Raw genomic sequence first — 21,842 nt, 5'->3', positions numbered from 1 at the left:
GAGACTGTGTTTCCGTAGGCGTTGTAATACTTCCGCGAGTCTTCTGTTGTGATCCTCTAAACTGGATCCGTATATAACGATATCGTCGAGATAAACTGGATCCGTATATAACGATATCGTCGAGATAAACGAGACATCGGAGCTCTTGTATCCCGATTAGCACCGAGTTCATGAGTCGTTGAAAAGTCGCGGGCGCGTTTTTAAGTCCAAACAGCATTCTATTAAACTCGTAGTGTCCGTAGGGAGTCGAAAAGGCTGTCTTATTTTTGTCGCGTTCAGCCATCGGTATCTGGTGATATCCAGATGCGAGGTCGAGCGTCGTAAAATACTTCGCGTTTCCCAGCTGATCCAAAATATCGGTAATGTTTGGTAGTGGAAACGAATCGCCTATAGTTAATTCATTTAATTTCCGGAAATCGACTACTACTCTTAATCGCGGTTTGCCTGTTGCGTCTGCCTTTTTTGGCACTATACCAATAACGGTGCATTCCACTGGCTAATACTTGTACTAATAATTCCGTTTTTTAGCATTTCCTGTACTTGCTTGTTCACTTCTAATTTGTGTTTCTCGGGAAGGCGATATGGTCTCACATTGACGGGTGAGGTATCGGCGCGCGTGCTTATCTCGTGTTTTAGTGTTGCTGTGCATGACAGTGGTTCTCCGCTTAAATAGAACACGTCGCTATATTCTTCGCATATTTTTTGTATCGTTTTCCTTTTTTCCCTATTTAAATGTTCTGTGCGTAATAATTGTCAGATCCGTTCGTCGCGCGTTAATAGATTCGGAGTCTCGTCTGTATGTATCGTGTATAACTCGTGTGCGTTATCTTCGCAAACGTCTTCTACGGTTACGAGGGGTGTGTGGATCTCGACCGGCTTATCAGTTGTATTAATTACACTGATGGGACATTGGTAATTCTTCGGTTCTACCAAACATCGTCCGATATAGATTCCTGGGGCGGCTTCTTTGGGTCGAATGATCCTGTCTTATTATGATTTGTTATCGCTTGTATAATAGTTTTACTACGCGGCTTTAAAGTAATTTTGTTATACGGTTGCAATTTTAGGACGGCGTTTCCGATTTGTAGTTCGCGTTTTCGGTAATCGCACGTGATTTGCTGCTTCTGAAGGAAATCGATTTCTATGATCCCATCGTATTCCATCGGGAAATTATCTTTCACGACGTAAATCGCGTGTTTTATTTTGTTTCCATTTAACTCAATTGTCTTGACTTTATGACCGGTTATTCCAACGAAGGTTATTTTATCATTGTAAATTTCGGTCTCACCCTTTAAGAGTTTCACTTTTATCAATGAGATCGTAGCTCCCCAATCGTACAGCATATTTACTTTTCCGTGTTTCGCCTCTCGCATGGGCAAATTAATTATATTTAAACTCGCTCTCTCTCTCTCGGCGATCGGCGCACGTGTGTCACCTGATATTCGAGCGCGTGCGTCATCTTATTCTTTTCCTCGTGTCTCTCGTCTTCGTCGCTGCTTCGCTCGGAATCCGTATCACCTTTTCTCGGTTTCAGCTTTTTACGACTCTCGGTTACGTTAACATTACACAATTGTTTATCACCGTTTTTTCTATCGTAACTTGTTGTCGTTTTTGGCCGTCCATTTAAAGTCCAGCACTCGTCGCGGTTATGCCACGCTTTTTGCAATAGTTGCAAATTTTTTCGACGTTATTCGCACGAAAGGGTTTTTCCGGTTTTGAGAGCAAATATTTGCTACTGCGACATTCCCGTTCGTAGTGTCCCGATTTTCCACATTTATGGCATTGCCCGGCGTTTTTTGATGGTCGCGACGGCGCTTCATCATAACGATTTTGATTTGTATAGTGACTCGATCGCGATGCGGTTGTGCCCTTTACCTTTTCTTCGGCGGTTGCGGCAGTTATTGCCTTCTGTAGCGTTTGGTAATTTCGAGAACGAATAAGCAGTTGTATCTCGTCGCGTAGTCCGATTTGAAAATTTTGCAAGGCTTGTTTTTGTATCGTACTTAGTATGATCCGCTTTTCAATGGGGGAGTGATCTTCTCCCTCCGTCATGGATTCATATAACTCATATAGCTAAGGTATCGACGCGCGTTCCAAAAGCTTGCGCGCCTTCATTTGCCTTTTGTTTTAAGGAATTGAACTCTATTTGCAAATACGTAGTGCTTCGCCTACTCTGATACGTACATTCTAATTGTCGCTTGAGTTCGTCGTATGTCTGTATGTCTCGTTGCGTTTGAAAATCCAACATTGTTTTGCCTTTTAATTTTGTACACAAAATAGCTCCCGCCAACCCACTCTCATTAGCGGGGTGTATATTTTTCATAGCATAAGTGCATGCGCTTAAGAATTCTTGCAGTTTGTGTTGTGTCGTCCCGTTAAATTCCGGAATCATTTGTCGTGCTTCTTTTAATGAGATAAAATACTCACGAGGACCTTGTCAGTGTCTAGCGTCATTCTCCGTCCGTCCGTACATAACGTCATATCTCTTGTTATTGTACTCTGGGTATCGCGTTTCTCCCTCGAGTGTACGTGCGTGTGTGTCCCGGCGGATCTAACACCGGTCGTCGGCGTATGCGTTAGATTCGCGAATTTGTTTGCGCAATCCATTTATTTCTGTGAGCATTTCCCTACGTAGCTCTCGCATGCCTCTCATTACTTCGCGTAGCATAGTGTTTTCTATGCCTGCCTCCTTATAATTGGGTGTTTCGCGCATCTCGGCTTCTTCAACGCGTTTATTTGTGTATCGCCTGATATCGTGAGGGTTATCTGTTCCTATATCGCTATTAGAGGGTAATGCATATACATCGCCTTCCACGAGTCGATTATTGTCGCGAGCTATGGTGCCGTGAAGACGGTCAATCTCGCGGTCGATAGCACCCTCGGACACATCCATGACACCGTTCGGCGGTGTTTGCAACATGTCCTGATATTCGCTCGGATCAAAAATACTACTGTCGTAGGACGTAAGCGAGTACTCTCCGCGTTGCTAGGAGTTCGACTTACGCGTATTTTACTTTCTTTTCTTAATTCTTTATCGGCGTCGATTTCTCCTTTTTCGAATAAACTTTCGTCAAAAATATCGAACGGAAATTCGCGTTCGGCTTTCCCGTGCGTAACTGATTCTGAGTCGCCTTTGCTTGAATAAATTGCTTCTAATTTTATTCGCACGTTTTCAAGATTTTTTAAAGTTAACGGTAATGTTCTGATTGACCGTTTGGCTGAGTCGCTATGTAACCACGATTTATTCGCTATCGCTTGTCGGGGTGTTTCGCTCTCTTCCGACATTCACACAATATATATAAAAAGTTTTATTCGGACTTACATTAATACGGCTAGCATTATTATCGCTCGCTTGCTGACGCTGCAGATCATCGCTCGGCGGTGTTGATACAGCTGGCGATCCGGCGTTGTAAGGTGATCCTGCGGGTCGCGGTACGGTGCGATGCGTTGTCCGTGTTGTCGTAGGTCGCGTCCTTGGATGGTGACCTACTTCACGTCTGCTGATGCGTTGTCCGTGTGTGTGTGTAGTCTTGCACGTACGGCACGCTGCTGCTTATACGTCGGCTGATTTATCTGGCTGACGTGTCTGTTTCCTTATGTGCGCGTATACGTTACAGGTCTTATTTGATGCTTTCTGTTTTGTCCGCTTCCCGTCGATTATTATTTGCGACGTGCCTGATTATTAATACTGCTGTATTTTTCAGGTCTTCCTCCGAGTAGTTCCTGACGGTCCTTCGGCGCAATCTCACCCAATTTTGTTGTGTGCCTCGGGTGAGACACAAGGGGTCGCGCCAAATTAGGATGAGAATCCGGGGCGTCAGGACTTATTTCGGGTTAATGAAATAAATGCACTTCACTTTTTATTATTAAAACTTTTATTCAAGTAAACCGCTTGACTTTTATTTATTTTACCACTGTTACACTTGTGAGTATATCGGTTTAACGGCACTGTTTAACTATAACTTCGCGTTTCGTTCGCGACTGCGAAGAGATGTTATATATCGCACGCGGCTAGCAAGATCGTTTAACTAACGACGCGAGAGCGTCTTGAGAGCGAGTTATTGCGACTTTTCGACTGAGCGGCGCGTCTCCTGCTCCGTTTTTATAGTATCACTTTTTGGGATTTTCTTGATCGGAAGGGGTGCCTGGCAACAGGCCCCCTCGGTCAAGGACCTAAGTGCAAGCAAAGCAGATTCAAAGTCCTTCTGCTTTGCTTGCGCGTTGAGCAATTTCGGTTCCGCGTATATCTCGCATCGTATGCGTTTTTACGCGGTCAGTGTCCGTCGTCAAGCGGATGTAATACGAGTAATTATTTCTTAATAGTTATATCTCAAAGGGATATATTAGATGGAACAATCATTTAATGGAATTACTAGAAGGAACAAAAGAAAGAGTAAAACTGGAACAAAGTACGAAGAAGAAGAAAATGAATAAAGAAGAGAAAAAGAAGGAATAGAAAGTGACGAATTAATTAAGCAGCTGGAGAAATTCAAGAAAGGAAAAACACCGGGAGAGAATGGAATCGAAAACGAAGCATGGAGATTAATGTCAGCGGAGATAGGAGAAACATTGCATGGATTAATAAACAAAATATGGAAGAAAGGAGGAATTCCGGAAGAATAGAACAATGGATTAATAAGTCTAATATACAGGGTGAGGCAATAACTATTAGGACCTTAAATATCTTCGAATCTATGAGGCCCAGAGGAAGATTTGTGTAACAAAAATTGCACGGTACGAAGGGGGCTATCATATGGCGATAATAATTTTTGTTCAGGTGGAGGCGCTTCGAACATACCAAGGTTATCTTCATTTTTTTAAATGAATTCAATATGTTTTTTTTCTATAATATGATAGAGGAACTCGAAACAAGATCAGAACTCACGACACAAGATCATTGAACAAGATTTAAAGTAAAGAAAAATCGATAAAAATACATTTTTATTATTAAATGAAATTCACGTTTACAAAAGATATTCGAACGGATACATCGTGCATGATTGACTGACTTTTATTTTCATTTTATTTTAATTTTATTTCAACCCATTTTCATGTCTAGTTTATCCTGAGAACTTGCTCAGATGCCTTTCAGCAGTGATCTTTACAAAAGATGTTCGAAGTGATGGCCATTATTATCTTCTTCAATGTAAACAAACACTCTGCGACCAACCACAGCTGGGCGCAGTCCGGAAGAGCTGCCTTGGTTGAAGGACGTGACATCCCAGTAGCGGAAAGAAGCAGTCCGAACTTTAAAACGTAAACAATGTATTTAGATTAAGTATTATTAATAAGATAACGAAATATGACAATTTTATTTTTTTTTTAGTTTGATAAAAATCAATTTTAAGTATTCTAATTCATTTAATGTTAATTTTATTTTGCAATAGTTATTTTGCATATTTATAATTACTCCACGCATTTTTAATTGATCTATAATATTAAGTTATAAAAGATAACAAAGAATAACAAAAATCTAAGTTTTAGTTATGAAATATATTTCAAAGAGTTGTAATCAAAATAAGAGGACTAGTCAAATATTAGACAGATGCATAGGTTATATTTAAGTATAATAATAAGCGCGAGAATAATCTTTAAGTTGATTAACTTAACAAAATTAAACAAATCATATATAGTAGGCCAACTGAACGAGCAAATAAATAAGGTGTAAAAATTTTTTTTAATAGTTAAATAATTAAATTAACATTCCGTTACAGAATCGATATAAATTGTAAACGTTTCGACTGCACTACAGTCTTTATCAATACATAAAAGTTAAATATTAAAATACAAAGTTAAATGTTAAAACTACAAAGTTAGTTAAATATTAAAATATAAAATTGAAACGATTCTTCGCTGTTGACCAATAGATATGCAAGGCGATTGGTCTGAGATGCCAAGTTATGCGACATTTGAGCATGCTACGGATATAATACGCGAATTAAATCAATGTCAGAGAAAATTAAAAAATCTTTCAACTTACATTATCGTTTTAACAAGTCCTTTTCCCCGATATTTCAAGTGTGTGTTGCGAAGTCTGAATACCAAATGTCAAAATAGAGAGCGTGATGTATTTATTTATTACCAATGTTTTTTCTAAATTATGATTCAGCAAATTTTTTAAGTATGTCAAAATAACTACTGTCTAACAATTCGGTGTCTGTATTTAAATTAATTCCATTTTTCTGTTCTTTAATGTGGATCATTTCAGATATTAGTCTTTTATGGTAGTTTTTTTCGTGATCCATGATTTTAATATTGTCCCAGTCAAATGTATGTTGTTCGTTTAGAATGTGTTCTGTGACAACCGAATGTCTAGCAGAGTCTAATTTAATATTATTTTTATGTTCTTTAAGTCTCGTTCCTAACTGTCTTTTTGTCTGTCCGACATATGTGGCGTTACAATCGTTGCAATTCAATTTATAAATAACATTAGAATTCGATGATTAACTTAATATATGAATTATTTAATTTCGTTTTACAAGATAAAATTTTAGATTTTCTTTTATGTTGATAGACCAGCTATGTTTAAGTTTATTTATTTTGTGATATTTTCAGTTATTTTGTAAAACCAACACGTCAGTTGGTTAAAACATTTTAAAAAGACTGATACAATGGCGTATTGGTAAATCAAATACGAAATTATTATGATGTTTATTTTTATTTATTTCCAAATAAGCATACTAGATATAAATTAACATAAATAAATAGAAACCCAAAAATATTAATAAGTAAGATGAACTAGCTAATAATATAATGCTTGAGTGAATATTAATATAAAAATAGAAAAAACCTAAAAAATAGAACTTTTGTTGAACCGAGCATAGAGCATGCGCGCGCGCGCAACGCGCTGAGTAGTCAGCAGGCCCCTGGCGGGGCGGAAGAACACGATTGGCCAGCGGGTCAGTAGAGAGGTGACCTTGCGGCACATATAAACCAGCGCGGCAAGAGTTCTAGAGTTCTGGACCACGGGGAACTCAATCGGGCTTCTTATCACCAAGAGCTCAGTGGAGTTTTTTTTTGTTATGAAAAACTCAAGTTGAGTTCAGTTCGAACGAGAAACGCGGACTAGTAACATATCACTTTGTACAGTGTTTGTAAACAGAAATATAGAATCTGTGCGGAACCTGTAAAGAAAAATATACATTATATTTACCTGGTTAAATAACGCGTGAATTCACTTACCCATTATCGTCCATCCCACGGCGATCCAGTCCAGCGAATCCTCAAATGTCTGCGGCGATGAGAAGGAGGAATCCAGCATCCCACGACGACCTAAAACAGAAAAAGGAAATTAATAATCCAAGCGGTACAGAGATCCACTTAAGGGAACCAGCGTGTCAACGTTGTCACGTGGAATCAACGACCGTAAGTAACCTTGTTGTTTATAAGGTCAAAACAACTGGCGACCGCATAGATGACGAAAGCGAGCAACCTGGGCCGTTGTAAGTTCGATTCCAATCAAAATAAGGGATCGCACGGTCACAACTCTTTGAAGGATATCTTAATAAGTTCACCGTAGTAATAAAAGTAAACATGACAAGATTAATATCGACAAATCAGTCAATCGTGCAAGATGTATCCATTTGAAGAACAAGTTGACATGATTTTAATTTATGGTGAATATCAACAAAATTCAGTGCGAACAAGAAATTTATATTCTGAACGATATCCTAATCGCATTCTGCCTTCGTGTCAAACATTTAAAAATGTGTGCGATAAACTTAGACAAACCGGTAGTTTAAATACTCGTAAAAGTGAACGTGAAAAAAGAGTAACCCATGAAGGAAATGAAGTTGGTGTCCTTGCAATGGTTACTCGAAATCCTCACGTTAGTTCGCGACAAATTGAACGAGAATCTGGTGTTAGTCAGAGGAGCGTACTCCGCATTCTGCATCGTCACAAATTCCATCCATATCATCTTAGCCTTCACCAAGAATTGCATGGGATGGACTTTATGAATTGTGTTAGATTTTGTCAATAGGCTGAACAACAGATTCGAAACAATAAATTATTCTTCGATACCGTCTTATTCACTGATGAGGCAACCTTCACTAATCACAGAAACGTTAATTTGCGTAATATGCATATGTGGGCAGTGGAAAATCCTCATTGGCTACGGCAGGTCGAACATCAGAGATAATGGTCTTTAAATGTATGGTGCGGTATCATAGGCGACAAAATTATTGGTCCTTATTTTATTGACGGACATCTAAATGGCAATAGCTACGCTAATTTTCTAGAGCATACATTAGGTCTTTTGTTAGAAGATTTGCCTTTAATTACACGACAAACAATGTGGTACCAGCACGATGGATGCCCAGCTCATTTTTCATTGGTTGCGAGAAATAAATTCAATGAAAAATTTACAAATCGCTGGATTGGACGTGGGGGTCGTGTAGTGTGGCCAGCTCGTTTGCCAGACTTGACACCAGTAGATTTCTTTTTATGGGGAACACTAAAGGACATGGTCTACAAAGAAAAACCAACTACATCTTAAGCCATACAACAAAAGATTATTACAGCCTGTACATTAATAACTCCTAACGTTATTAAAAGAGCAAGTCAATCAATAATCGGAAGAATCCAGTCTTGCATCGATAATAAAGGACATCACTTCGAACATCTTTTGTAAAGATCACTGCTGAAAGGCATCTGAGCAAGTTCTCAGGATAAACTAGACATGAAAATGGGTTGAAATAAAATTAAAATAAAATGAAAATAAAAGTCAGTCAATCATGCACGATGTATCCGTTCGAATATCTTTTGTAAACGTGAATTTCATTTAATAATAAAAATGTATTTCTATCGATTTTTCTTTACTTTAAATCTTGTTCAATGATCTTGTGTCGTGAGTTCTGAACTTGTTTCGAGTTCCTTTATCATATTATAGAAAAAAAACATATTGAATCCATTTAAAAAAATGAAGATGACCTTGGTATCTCCGAAGCGCCTCCACTTGGACAAAAATTATTATCGCCATATGATAGCCCCCTTCGTACCGTGCAATTTTTGTTACACAAATCTTCCTCTCATAGATTCGAAGATATTTAAGGTCCTAATAGTTATTGCCTCACCTTGTATAAGAAAGGAGAAAAGAACGACACAAAAAATTATAGAAAAGTAACGTTGATGGATACTGCATATAAAATATATGCAAATATCCTACACGAGAGATTAAACAAAGAAGTAGAGGAAAAGCTGGAAGAAGGACAATTTGGATTTAAAGAGGAAAGAGGAATGATAGACGCAATATTTGTACTGAACTATGTGGTAAACAGGGAATTGGAAAAAAAGAAAAGAAAGGTATTCGCGTTTTTCGCAGATCTAAAAGCAGCATTTACAAAGTAAATAGAAAAAAATTAGGAGAAAGGATGAAAGAAATAGGAATAGAAGAGCAGCTAAGAAAGAGAATAATAGAGACCTATAAAGAAACAAAGAATAGAGTAAAAATAGGCGATAAAAGAACAAAAGAATTTTGGACAAGATACGGGGTGAGACAAGGAGCCCCACGCTTTTTAACATATACATATCAGACATGGAGAAAGAAATGAAAAAGGAGCAAGCAGGAGGATTTGTAGTAAGTAAAGAAAAATTCTGCACTATCACTTACGCCGATGATATACTGCTGGCAGAAAGCGAGAGAGATGAAAAGCCTGTTAAAAAGATTCAAGAAATACGTGGAAAGAAAAGAATTAACATTAAGTACGGAGAAATCGAAAATCATGGTCTTTGAGAAAGAAAGGGATGGAAAAAGAAAAAGAATATGGAAGTGGGGAGAAGAAGATATAGAAGAGGTAAAGGAGATGAAATACCTAGGCTATAATACTGTAACGGCGTGGCCGTTACTAACGCCTCGCGGGCCGATCACCCGCCCGCCACTTGAGGCTATGGCGCCTAAGGCGCCCCTAAACGCAAAAACATAAGCGATACACGGGTCACCCTACCCCAGGGGCGCCCCACTACAACCCCCAGAGGCGCCCCACTACGACGCCGGCGTTACCCCCACCACAACCTCGATGTAGAGTGGGGGAACCGCCGGCAGGGTATATAAGCCGGCTCGACGGATGAGCCGGCACCAGTCCTGTTCCGGACCTCCTAGCCAGGCAACGGGCTTCTCGTTGTTACGCCGGGTTTCTCGGTTTCTGGCCTCCTACCTTTAGTATCGGGCAACGGGTTTCTTGTCATTACGCCGGGTTTTCCGGTTTCCGGTCTCTTCCTGCTACACGCCGGGCAACGGGTTTCTCGTTGTTACGCCGGGTTTCCCGGTTTCCGGTCTCTTCCTGCTATACGCCGGGTGACGGGTTTCTCGTCATTACGCCGGGTTTTCCGGTTTCCGGTCTCCTCCTGTTACACGCCGGGCGACGGGCTTCTCGTCGTTACGCCGGGCTTCCCGGTTTCCGGACACCGATATAGGCTATATGCCTCAGTACGTTCGATCTCCAGATTTCGCATACCGGGTGACCTGTAAGTCCTTTCCGGACACCGCTACAGGCTATACGCCTCCGTATTTTGTTTATACCGGGTAGTCAATAAGTTTCTCTATTCAGGCTTTATGCCAACGAACATTTTGTTTACTTGTTTCTTTTTGAATAAACCAAAGCATTGTTAATAAGGAATAAGCGAGTCTGAATCTCCCCCTTCCTCCCGAATCCTGGAACCGGCGAGCCGATCCGCGGCGTCGGGAAATGTGAACCGTTACAATACAAAAGAATGGAGGATCGGAAAAACACATAGTAGAGAGGATGAGAAGGACAACGATAGTAATGAAGATGGCATGGAGTGTAGGAGAGAAGTTATTTAAAGATTTTGGAAGAAGAATGAAGATGTTTAAAGCTTTAGTAGAAAGTGTAGCCCTGTATGGAGCAGAGATGTGGGGATGGAAAACAGAAGAAATACTGAATAAAATAAAGAGAAAATATGTAAAATGGACACTAGGATTAGACAGAAGAACGCCAAACTACATAATAATATAATAGAAGAGACGAAAATGAAAGAGGTAAAAATGAGAGCTGTGAAAACAGCGATAAAATATGAGGAAAAGGCAAGAAAATCAAAAAAGAAAATAATAATAGAATGTATAAAAGAAATGGAAAAAAATAGAAGAAAGGAAAAAGGAAGCAAATGGGAAAGAAAAAGAAGAGAAGTACTAAAAGAAGCAGGAATTAGTAATGAAAAGCTGAGAGAGATGAGAGAAAAGAACAAACAAAGGGGATAGAAAAAGAAATAATGGTGTTCAGGCATAATCGCTTAAATTATTATAATTTTATTAAGTTAACAGCTTATTTATTTCTGTTATATCAAATTATATCTAACTCGCATGGCACGAAGCATTCTCAACTATTGTATTTAATAATTTTCTTACTTTGCTGTCGTGCCATGATAAAATCAATAATCAGAAGGTTATCGCTCAGCCCGTTAAACCTTCAAATTTAAGAATACCGAGGAACTTATGTCATTGTTTTCGTTCCTCGGTTCGCGTTCACCGATGTTTGCTTCAATTTCGACACGTGTCATCCGGCTGATGCGTGATTCTGGTTCCCCTTCTCAGTCGGGAAAATCAGGAAGACTCGCCGTACGTGGCGATTCTCGCCTAATTCTGTAAGGAGCTGCTGAGCGAGAACCTTCTATTAAGCGATTCAAAGCATTTAAAGTAAAAACCAAATCGAGAGTTATCGCGCCTACCAGTACAATTCTCAGAAGACTTTCGGTGCATTGAGTAGTGCACTCATCATTATTGTCGACTATTGCATACTTGTGTGCTTAGCTAACTGTCAAGCTGGTTCACGAAAAGTGTCATCTTCAACTTGCGTCGCGCGTGCTTTCGCACGCGCAAGGACCGTGCAGTTGTCACCGCTAGTGCCGTCACGACAGGGGCTGTGCCCTGGACTCGACTGGAGTTGCCGAATTATTTACGCTGTGCTCGAACTAAACAAATAAAATAAAGTGCACATCGGAATTGTGTGCAACTAAAGTGAAGTTTACGATTGCCTACTCTATCGTCTCCAGTGCCTCCACTCCTCTCTTACGCTCATCCACACTCAGCGTTACGCTGGCTTGCTGTCGCAGCCTCGTTATCGCTATCGCGCTCGTTCTCGCTCTCGCAATTATTCTCGCTCGCACTCTTTCCTCGAGTCTCCCGTTACTTTCCTGCCTCCTCGCCACTGCTCCCTTGGCTCCTATCTCGCGCTCTCTCGGAGCGGTCCTGGCAATTCACTTCCGTTCACCCTAAATCCTTAATCATTAAAAAAAAAAAAAAATCTTCGGATCGTGAACAAATGGAGAAAATAGAAAAGAAAAAAAAAGAGAAGAGAAGGAAGAAAATAAAAGAATCCAGATACAATAAAATATATAAAAGTATAATAACAGAAGAAATACCAAAATACAGGGAAGAAGAGCAAGGAAGATTAGAAACACAATAGCGAGATACAGATGCGGAAACGAAATGAAAGGAAATGAGCATTGGAGAGAAGAAGAAGAAAAGAAATGCAGGGTATGCAGAAAAGGGATAGAAACAATATCGCACATATTAGGGGAGTGCCAAGAAACCAGAACGGATATAACAGTGGAAAAGTTACTGCAGGACGACGGAGAAGGGGGTGTATTAGAGACTGATAGGATCGTTAATCGGGAGATGATTAAACACCGTACAGAATCCTTGTTAGAAGATTTAATAGTCTTATAGAATGATACAAGTACAGAGAGATACGTGAGTGAGACACGCGGTTAAGACACAATGGCGAACCGGAAAACGGAAGTCAAGAGTTATACTCGTCCGACGCGGAGTAGGTACAGAACGAAACGTTAGATGTCGTTACTCGTATAAAACCGGATGATCGTAGATCGTTCAAGAAAACGCGTCACGCGCTAGAGTGGATGGAAAAAATAGATAAAGCTAGGGAAAAGAAGAAAAAGGGAGAAACAGAAACGAGGATGAAGAGAATTAGAGAAGAGAAATTAGAAGAAAAAGAGACAAAAAAAGAGTCAGCAAAAGGATTAAAGATCAATATTTTATCAATAAAAAATAGAAAATCGTTGGTTTTTGTATTTTTGTATTATAAAATTTTAAAAGACTTGTTTTATTTGAAGATTTAAAAAAGTTTTTGTATTTAAAGAAGTTTTATTTAGATTTAGAATAAAAGATACTATATTAACAGAGCTAATGTATTATATTGGATTATATCATATATTATATTAATTGTATTAATTTGTAATTTAAGATTTAAGATTTTAGATTTTAAATTGTAGTTTTTAATGTTTTGGAGTGTTTAAATATCTAATGTTAATTTCGACTTGAAAAGAAATTTGTAATCCGGAAGCCATCCTAAGCCTGAAGGCAAGAATTATGAAAAACTAAATAAAAATAAATAAATAAAACAAGGCCTTTAAGTTCCTACGTGATAGAGGCTTGACAGTTTTCCCCTCGAAATCCTCCTTAGTAATTTTCACAAAAAAACATATAGATCCTAAGGCCTACTCTATCAACTTAGATGACATTACAGTAGAAGCCACTCCTTCTCGCAGATTCTTAGGCGCTTACCTCGATTTCCGCCTCTCGGGCAAGGAACGTTACCCACATATTCAAACGTTGCTCGAAACTCGTCAACATATTAACTATGCTCAAAGGCACGTGATGGGTTTGCCATCCATGTTCCCTCTTGAATATATATGTATAAAGCTCTCGTCAGGTTTTTTCTTGAGTATGGCTCCCTTTTCCTTCCCCTCGACAACCAAACTGTAATGGGCGCTCTGAACAGAATGCAATATTGGGCCATTCGAGCTTGTTTGAGCTTCAGGAAAACTACGCTTGCGAATGTCATCTTGGCGGAGGCCGTCGAGGGTCCCCTTAAAATCAGATTCAAGTTTTTATCCTCTGTTCGTGTAAATAATAATGCTTGGTTCTAGTGAAAATAATTGCCTTAATAAAAACTCAGTACTTGCACGAGATACAATGTGCTCGTCTTGCCGCCATAACTAACCTGACTTACATAGAATATATATATATATATATATGAGCGCGCGGCTCGCTTTACCGACGCGAACGCCTCTACAGATACTTTTTTAACAACTCGGCCCCCTTGAAAGATCTCTTTCAATTATCGAAAGGTTACAAATATTATCGTTTATAGGAAGCACGCAAACGCTACGGGCTGAGCGTTTGTATTGTCCTTGAGCGGTTTTTACTGTGACCACTCGAATTGCACCATCTTCTCCCGGATGCACGTTGATGATCCTTCCGATGGGCCATTATAGAGTGGGTGTTTGGGTCTCTTTCATAAGGACCAATATTCCTTCCTTCAAATTGTCGTCTCCGTTTGCCCATTTATTTCGGCGTTGTAGCTCCGTTAGATATTCGCGTTGCCAGTAGTTCCAAAAATCCTGCCTCACCCGCTGTACGTGCTGCCAACGGCTCAAGCAATTTTCAGCCGTAGTTGTATAGTCTCTCTCCACTGGTTGTAACAAATAATCTACTAGAAAATGGTATGACGACCCATTAGTGATCGTCACTAATTGCGCCGAGCCGACCATCCGCCGGTCGCGTGATTCATCCCCTCCGGGGGAATGCCCGCTACACGCGAAGAAGCGCGTGGGGGGGACCAGCACTAGTATATAAGCCGGCTCATCCGAGGAGCCGGCACCATTCCTGTCCTGAATCCGATCCCAGCACCAGGCCTCTGGGTGTCCCCGAGGCTTTCTAGACCAGATTCACGACAGTCGACGAAGACGGGAGTACCCTCTTCGGAGCCTGGGAGTTCCCGGCGTTCGACTTTCCTACATACGACCAACGAAGGTGGGTGTAACCCCTTCGCTGCCTGGGAGTACCCGGCGTTCGGTTTCCTATCTGCGACGGAAGGAGGTGGGTTTAACCCCTTCGCTGCCTGGGAGTGCCCGGCATTCGGTCTCCTGTGTCCGGCCGACGGAGGTGGGCGTGCCCCCTCTGACGCCAGGGTATACCCGACATCCGACTCTCCTACAGCGCGCCGCGCCGCCGCTCGCGGCTCCGCGACCGCGAGATCGTTCGTCCGTCCGCGCATTAGATATAAGTTTGTGTACAGAGCAGTGTGACCGTCCCCTAGATTAAGTGTGTATAAAATGTAAATAATCATCGAATAAACCATTTGTGACTCTCAACTCGTGTACGCAAGTTTGGCCTTCCGCTTTCGAATCCTGGTTCCGGCGAGCCGTCCGAGGCTAACCGAGAACGCACCGTTACATGGCGCCTGAACAGGGACCTGACACACGGTAGGCCCAACTTGCGTATCACCGAATGAGCAGTGCGTGGGTACACTCGCTCACCAAAGATCAGGTACTCCAGAAACTAGATCGACACAACCTTGACTCGACCGCTCCGCTGGACACACTTAGAAAACGCCTTCGGAGACACTTGAGCCAACATCCAGGGATCATGCCGGGGACTAGCACGCAACAAAAGGCTGCCAACTTGATCCCGCCAATCATCATAGAACCGGGGGACGACCAGATGTCCGACGGAGAGGACGAGAGTGGCAGCGAGACTACGGTGGCCCGCTGAGCGCCTCGACCCCGCCAGGATCTACTAGCACCCGACCGGATGAAAACGATGAACCAGATCGGAGTCACTTCTTTGACGGTAAAGATCCACTCGCCTTTCTAGAACGAACAGAGGAACTCCGAACCAGTTACGGCCTCGACCCCGACCATCTAATTACCGGCCTTCCGGAATTACTACGGGGCGACGTCCTACTGTGGTATCGGAACCATAGCGAGGAATGGGATACCTGGGAACAATTCAGTCAGGCGTTCCGCACCTACTTCCTGCCGCCCGGATATCAACGGCGGATGAGACGGGAGATACAAGGTCCGCATCAACGACCCGGGGAAACGTTCCAAGCATACTCGACGGCCGTGCTGACCATGATGCGTTGAGCCGGCGGGTACACGACCCGAGACAAGATCGAGCAGGTTTACGAAAACATGGACCCCGAGTACCAGCTTTACGTTCCCCTAACAGACCAGACCAGCCTCAGTGATCTGAGCACGAGGGTCGCCCAGTATCCCCCCCGTCGACCACCACCTTGCCGTGGTGGGGGGGCTCACCCTTCGCAAGGGAATAGCCTTGCGAGGGGTGCCAAGAGTGGTCGGTACCTCTCGAGGTACACTGCCCCCCGGTCCGGGGGGCACGCCCTCCATCTCTGGGGGCTCTCCTTCGGGGGGTGGAAGATTTCCACCCCCTGGGGAGACGGGGCCCACTTCCCCGTTAGAGCTTCGGCTCGTATGCGGTAAGGGATGGCGACCCGGAATTCAAACGCCCGGTGGCATGGCACCGTTAGGAGAAGGGACTGCACGGCGCTTCGGCGCTTCCCTTCCCACCATGCTCTGTGGCCCGACATGCCTGTCGGGTAGACGGCCTTTGCCGTCCGGGGTTTTCTCCCCTCTCCGTCCTGGGGGGGGCTCGCTTCGGGGTTTCCTCTGGGGGGTTGGGGGGTGGGCGTCGGCGGCGGGGGCCGCAGTGGAGGGTGCCGCGCGCGATTACCTGGAGGGGCTCTGCCCGGAGGGTTTCCCGAGGGGCTTTGCCCGGAGGGGGTCGCGTCGGCGGAGAGGTCAACATGGTCACCCGAGGGGCCTTGCCCAGAGAGTTGTCCCAAGGGGCTTTGCCCGGAGAGGGCCATGTTGATTGGTCCTCGGGGCCCGTTCGTGGAACGGTTCCCGAGGACAGGGAGGTGCTTCAGGGTGCTGGTTGGGGGTCTCCAGGCTGGGTAGCCTGGGTCCCCGTCCCAGCGTCCCTGGGGTAGGCCGCACCCAGGCCGCTCGGACGTCTCCGAGGCAGGGCCGGGTCGGCGCAGACGGCCACGCGTGGTCACCCGAGGGGCGTAGCCCGGAGGGTTTTCCCAAGGAGCACTGCCCGGAGGGGACCACGCGGGTCGGCCGTCGAGGCCGCTCGGACATATTCCGAGGCGGGGCTCGACGGCGAGAGGGAAGTCGCAGGGTGCTGGTTGGAGAGCGTGCTCTCGTCCCAGCGTCCCTGCGACTTGCCATCCTCGGGCCGCTCGGACGTTTCCGAATCCGGGCCGAGGGTGGCGGAGAAGGCGCGCCGCGGTTACCCAAGGGGCATAGCCCGGAGGGGTTACCCAAGGGGCAGAGCCCGGAGGGTGCCGCGGCCGCCTGCCGCCGGGGCCGCTCGGACGTTTCCGAGGCGGGGCCCGGCGGCGAGAGTAGATATCTCCGGTCGGTCGGGACCGTTTTCTCTTCCGAACCGGCCGACCGGAGAGGCGCCTGCCCCTCGTCGAAAGCCTTCGACGAGGGGCGCCCACATAATGCTGGTCGCCACGGCGTGTAGGGCAGGGCCGGGGAGCGGCGACTCTGTCCAAAGCGTCCGTGGGGCCCCCCGGGTGGCGCCGCCCGCTGCGGTACCCGCACAGTCGGAGGTGTGGGACCCCTGAAAGCCCGTGTGGGCGTCAAATCCCACACGGGTGTGTAAGGGGCTCGGAGTCTGGCCGGGGTGCGGTATCCCCCCGGCCTAAAACATATGTCCCCTCCCCGGGGGAACTTGGGGCCCGGCCTTGGGGTGTGGCCGGTCATGTTTCGGGACACCCCTTGGCCGGTGGGGGTATACCCTGGGGGACGGAGCCGCAGCGGGAACGTGGGATTAATAACAAATGGAGAATTTAAACAAACACATAAATAAAAAAGAAGGTAAGGAGGTAAGACCTCACATGGAGGGGCAGCACTCGCTAGCCGAGATTCGTGCGGCACTGGAAGAGACCTCGGCCTTGCAGAGCTCTTCCGGAATGGTAAGGGAACTTACCGTAAGGTTGCTGAGATGTGACTCGCAACAAAGCACAGCATCATCGTCGGAAGACTCGTGTGTCGCCACGAGAACAAGGGGAAGAAGGGGCGTGTCACCCGCTTCGAGAACAACGGCTGGCAGGTCGAGGAGCCCCTCGAGAATAAGGAGGGCAAGAACAAGAGACGGGGCACCCTCTGAATGCAGCAGCAGATTTGACCTAGACTTTGACCAAATCAGCGCATGCACAGAAAGGGCAGAAATACCTTTCCTCCGCAAGCTCAATCAACAGATTGATCTTGAAATGGAAAGGCAAGGAGGGATACCGCAAACGTTGCCACCGCAAGGCACACAGGTGTGCGGAAATCAAGAAGAGGAAGGCGTGATCCCGGATGTGGAAGAGAAAAGAGATAGAGGACGACCCGAAACCACAGGGGAACATAGGAAAAAGAAGGAGGAGCAGGCCAAAAAGGAGAAAGAGATGGCCCCCCAAAAGGAAAGGGAAATATTAGACCCACTAATTAAGCCGAGTCTAAGCAAATCCTACAAGGACTTCCTTGAAAGTATCAAGGATAAAGAGGAGGAGTATAAGGAAGCTCCGATTGCGGACCTGGAAGCCATGGTGTCCGAAAAGTGCACGGACATTTACAAGGTTGCCGTGCAATCGGGGAACATGAGGGGTACCTTAACAAAAGCGGCAAAGGAGGCAGCGGCCGACATGTGTGCCGCTGCCACAGTGCTCGCTATAAAGGCACAAAACCTACCGGAGGAAAGTATAGAAAACCAGATGGCAGAGATGAGACACCAAATGCATCGTCTCAGAATGGAGAATGCAGAGCTCCGCAAAATGGTGGAAAAGCTGAAAAGGCAAAACAAGAACAAAAAACCGCTCGACGAGGAGAGACGAGACATTTCTCTCGCTCGGGAAAGAGGGAAGAGGACGGAGGAATGGGTGAGGGAAAGCTCGCCTCTACCAGAAGATGGGGGAACCTCGGACATCGATACGATCCTGATGTCCGGGACTCCACTTCCACCCAAAGGTAGGGAGCCCTCCAAAAACAGGGAGAAGGGAACTTCTGGAGAGACGCTTCCACCCAAAGGTGGGGTCGCCGCAAATGTTACCAGGGAGAAGGAAATGGAGTGGAGGTCGGAGATATTTAGGAAGGAGGAGTTCCCTCTTCTGGGAAAGAGGAGGAGGGGAAATAGACCGGATCCACCCCCTCCCCTTCCTCCCCAACGAAGAGGGAAGATAGTGGAAATTAGGGAACAAGATAACGAGGAAGGGAAAGAGGAGCAATATAAAAAGGAAGCCCTCATAGCCATGGTAGAAGGAGTTTGCGAACGAATCATGGATAGAAGACTGGGAAATCTTGTTCCCAGCTTCGCCCAGAGGAAGGAGGCCAAGAAGAAGGCAAGGACGGAAACAATCGGAGGCAAAAAGACAAACCCGCCAGCCCCGAGAAAAGAACAAGCAGGGGCCAAATCAAGGGATAAAAACCCCCGATAACAACAACCCTCAATCCGCCGGCGAGGCCTGAGGTACCAAGGATTAAGGCCATAGAGAAGGTGTCGTTGAAACTCCCTAAAAGAACAACAGGGGAAAAGAGGGAAAAGGGAAGTGCAGTTTCCCACCAAAAAACCGCCCCGCAGCGGACACAACAACCAACCGAGGCGTGGACAACGGTTGTGTCCAGGAAAACTGCAAAGAAGGGAAAAGATAAGGAAGGAAAAGGGATGCCGCAGCAGCACCAGCAGCAGAGACCCCCCCCCCCTTCCTGCATCCCAGAAGAGACAGACGGAGCCATCCAAGAAGAGAAGAAGGGAGCCAAGAACGGCGGCGATTACAATAACATGCCCCCCGGGGGAATACGAGGCGACCATGGTGGAGGCCCGCCAAAAGATGGAGAGCCTCGAAAGCCTCGGTATCAGGGGGGGGCGTAAAGATCAGGAGAGCCGTCACCGGGGCTCTGATCTATGAGATCCCCGGAGAGAATGGGAACGAACTGGCGGATAAAATGGCCCTTAGACTCAGACAGGCCCTAGCTGGGAAAGAGGGCGTTAAGATACAGCGCCCCTCCAAAACAGCGGAGCTAAGATTGAGGGGGCTAGATGAGGCAGTTACCCCCTTGGAGATTAGAGAGGTAATCTCCAAGGACGGAAACTGCCAGGAGGAGGAAGTCTCCGTAGGAGAAATAAAGAGGGCACCTAGCGGAATAAAAATGGTCTGGGTCCGGTGCCCTCTAAAAGCGGCAAATACCATCGCCAAAAAAGCCCAGATCAAAATAGGCTGGGCGATGGTAAGAGCCGAATTATTGGACAATCGCCCCCTCCAATGTTATAAATGTTTGGAGGGAGGCCACGTTCGGGCAAGATGCCCGAACAAAGAGGACCGCAGCGGTAAATGCTACCGCTGCGGAGAGGACGGACATAGGGCCAGCACATGCGAGGCCCCGGTCCACTGCGCGGTGTGCGCGGACAAGAACCTCCCCGCTAACCACAGAACGGGGGGGGAAGTCCTGCACACCGGTGCAAAAGGGAAGAAGGGGTGTCCCGCTGAATAAAGTGGTGGGAACCCCCAATAGACCCGGAGTCTCGCGAATGGAGGTGGAGCCTCTGCAGAGTGTCTCTCCCCCCCAAAACACCGGGGAGAGACCACTGGAGCAGAGGCCGCCGAGAACCAGAGGAGGAAGGAAGATGGCGGAGGAAGAAACTCCCTCCACCAGCCAAGGAACGGGGAAAAGGCAACGCCTAAAAGAGAATCTGGGGGGGGAAGACGCCGACGCTATGGAAGTGGCGGAGGCAGGAGTGGCTGCTGGCATGATTGGTGATGGCCAATAAAATACTACAGGCCAACACCAATCATGCGAAGGGTGCCCAGGATCTCTTCGTCCACACTATGGCGGAGAGGTCCTGCGGCCTTGGTATTGTCGCGGAGCCCTACAAAGTACCAGACAAGCCCAACTGGGTGCGAAGTATCGAGGGCTCCGCGGCAATAGTGAGGAGAAACGCGCCGGACTCCCCCCCCCCTGAATCTCATCGAGGCGGGTAAGAGGTTCGTCGTGGCTTCCTAGGGGCCCATCATTGTTATAGGAGTGTATCTCCCGCCGAGCCTAAAAAATAGGAAATTCGGCGGGAGATTAAGGATCTTGGAGAGAATGGTCGCCAAGCATCACCCCAAGCCGATAATGGTCGCGGAGGACTTCAATGCCAAGTCAACGGCATGGGGTTCCCCGCGCACCGACTGGCGGGGTGGTGAGGTGGAGGAATGGGCGGCGCAATGCGGCCTCACGCTCCTCAATGAGGGGAGCGTGAATACGTGCGTGCGGCGGCAGGGCGGGTCAATTGTGGACCTCACGTGGGTGCCCCATCCTGCAGCAAAGATGGCACGGAGCTGGAGAGTGGCGACGGAGGTCGAAACGTTATCCGACCATAGATATAGAGATCTCCGTCGCCATGATCCCAAAGGAGGTCGCAGAGCGCCGCCGAATAAGAGAGGCGAACTCCAGGAGATGGGCCCTCAGGAAATTAGACGAGGACATGCTCATGGCGGCGATCAACGCCGCCATGATAGGGAAGGAAGAGGGGACCGGGGATTTGGAGGAGCACAGGGCATGGCTAACAAACGTCGTACTCCAAGCGTGCGACGTGGCCATGCCCAGAGTCAAAACCCGGTCTCCTAAACATGCTTATTGGTGGTCGGAAGAGATCGCCGAGTTGAGGCGGTCCACCGACCAAGCGAGGAGGAACATCAAGAGGAGGGCAAGGCACGCGCTACTGGACCCGGAAGGATTGGAGGACGCGTGGGACGCTTACAAAAATAGGAGGAACGACCTGCGCGCCTCCATCCGTTAAGCTAAGGCGAGGGCCTGGGAGGATCTGATTTCCTCCCTCGATGAGGACCCGTGGGGCCGTCCCTACAAAATAGTTTTGAACAAACTGAGGGGAGGGACGGCACCGTTAACGGAGTCATTGGACCCCCATCTGGTTGAAAATATCATAGGAGTCCTGTTCCCCCGAACAGCGGGTACACCAAACCCGATACAGGGGGGGAGCAGGACTGGGATGAAACAAAGATGGGTGT

The 21,842-nt window shown here is 46.0% G+C and overlaps 1 protein-coding gene and 1 pseudogene across 1 annotated transcript; both read left to right on the top strand.

Moving 5' to 3' along the window:
* The first annotated feature begins 9,547 nt into the window (after nucleotides 1-9,547).
* On the top strand, nucleotides 9,548-12,682 carry LOC146722144 (uncharacterized; annotated as a pseudogene).
* A 7,094-nt stretch (nucleotides 12,683-19,776) lies between these two features.
* On the top strand, nucleotides 19,777-21,613 carry LOC114930649 (uncharacterized). Its single transcript, XM_085485380.1, has 4 exons — nucleotides 19,777-20,058; nucleotides 20,610-20,756; nucleotides 20,833-21,069; nucleotides 21,137-21,613. The coding sequence occupies exons 1-4, from the start codon at nucleotides 19,777-19,779 to the stop codon at nucleotides 21,611-21,613; spliced, it is 1,143 nt and encodes a 380-aa protein (XP_085341506.1).
* Nucleotides 21,614-21,842: the final 229 nt, after the last annotated feature.

The sequence above is a fragment of the Nylanderia fulva genome, unplaced genomic scaffold (genome assembly GCF_048542155.1).
Source record: "Nylanderia fulva isolate GAGA-0341 unplaced genomic scaffold, ASM4854215v1 Scaffold362, whole genome shotgun sequence".
In the NCBI taxonomy this organism is placed as follows: Eukaryota; Metazoa; Arthropoda; class Insecta; order Hymenoptera; family Formicidae; genus Nylanderia; species Nylanderia fulva.
The sequence above is the reverse complement of the archived record's forward strand: the minus strand, read 5'-3'. Positions and strand labels throughout refer to the sequence as shown.

Excerpts from the sequence above, each read along its gene's own strand:
- LOC114930649 (XM_085485380.1), top strand. The coding sequence starts at position 19,777 with ATGGCCCTTAGACTCAGACAGGCCCTAGCTGGGAAAGAGGGCGTTAAG. Across the intron at positions 20,757-20,832 it reads TCGAGGGCTCCGCGGCAATA|GGGCCCATCATTGTTATAGG; the intron begins GTGAGGAGAAAC and ends GTGGCTTCCTAG. Across the intron at positions 21,070-21,136 it reads CGCTCCTCAATGAGGGGAGC|CAAAGATGGCACGGAGCTGG; the intron begins GTGAATACGTGC and ends CCCATCCTGCAG.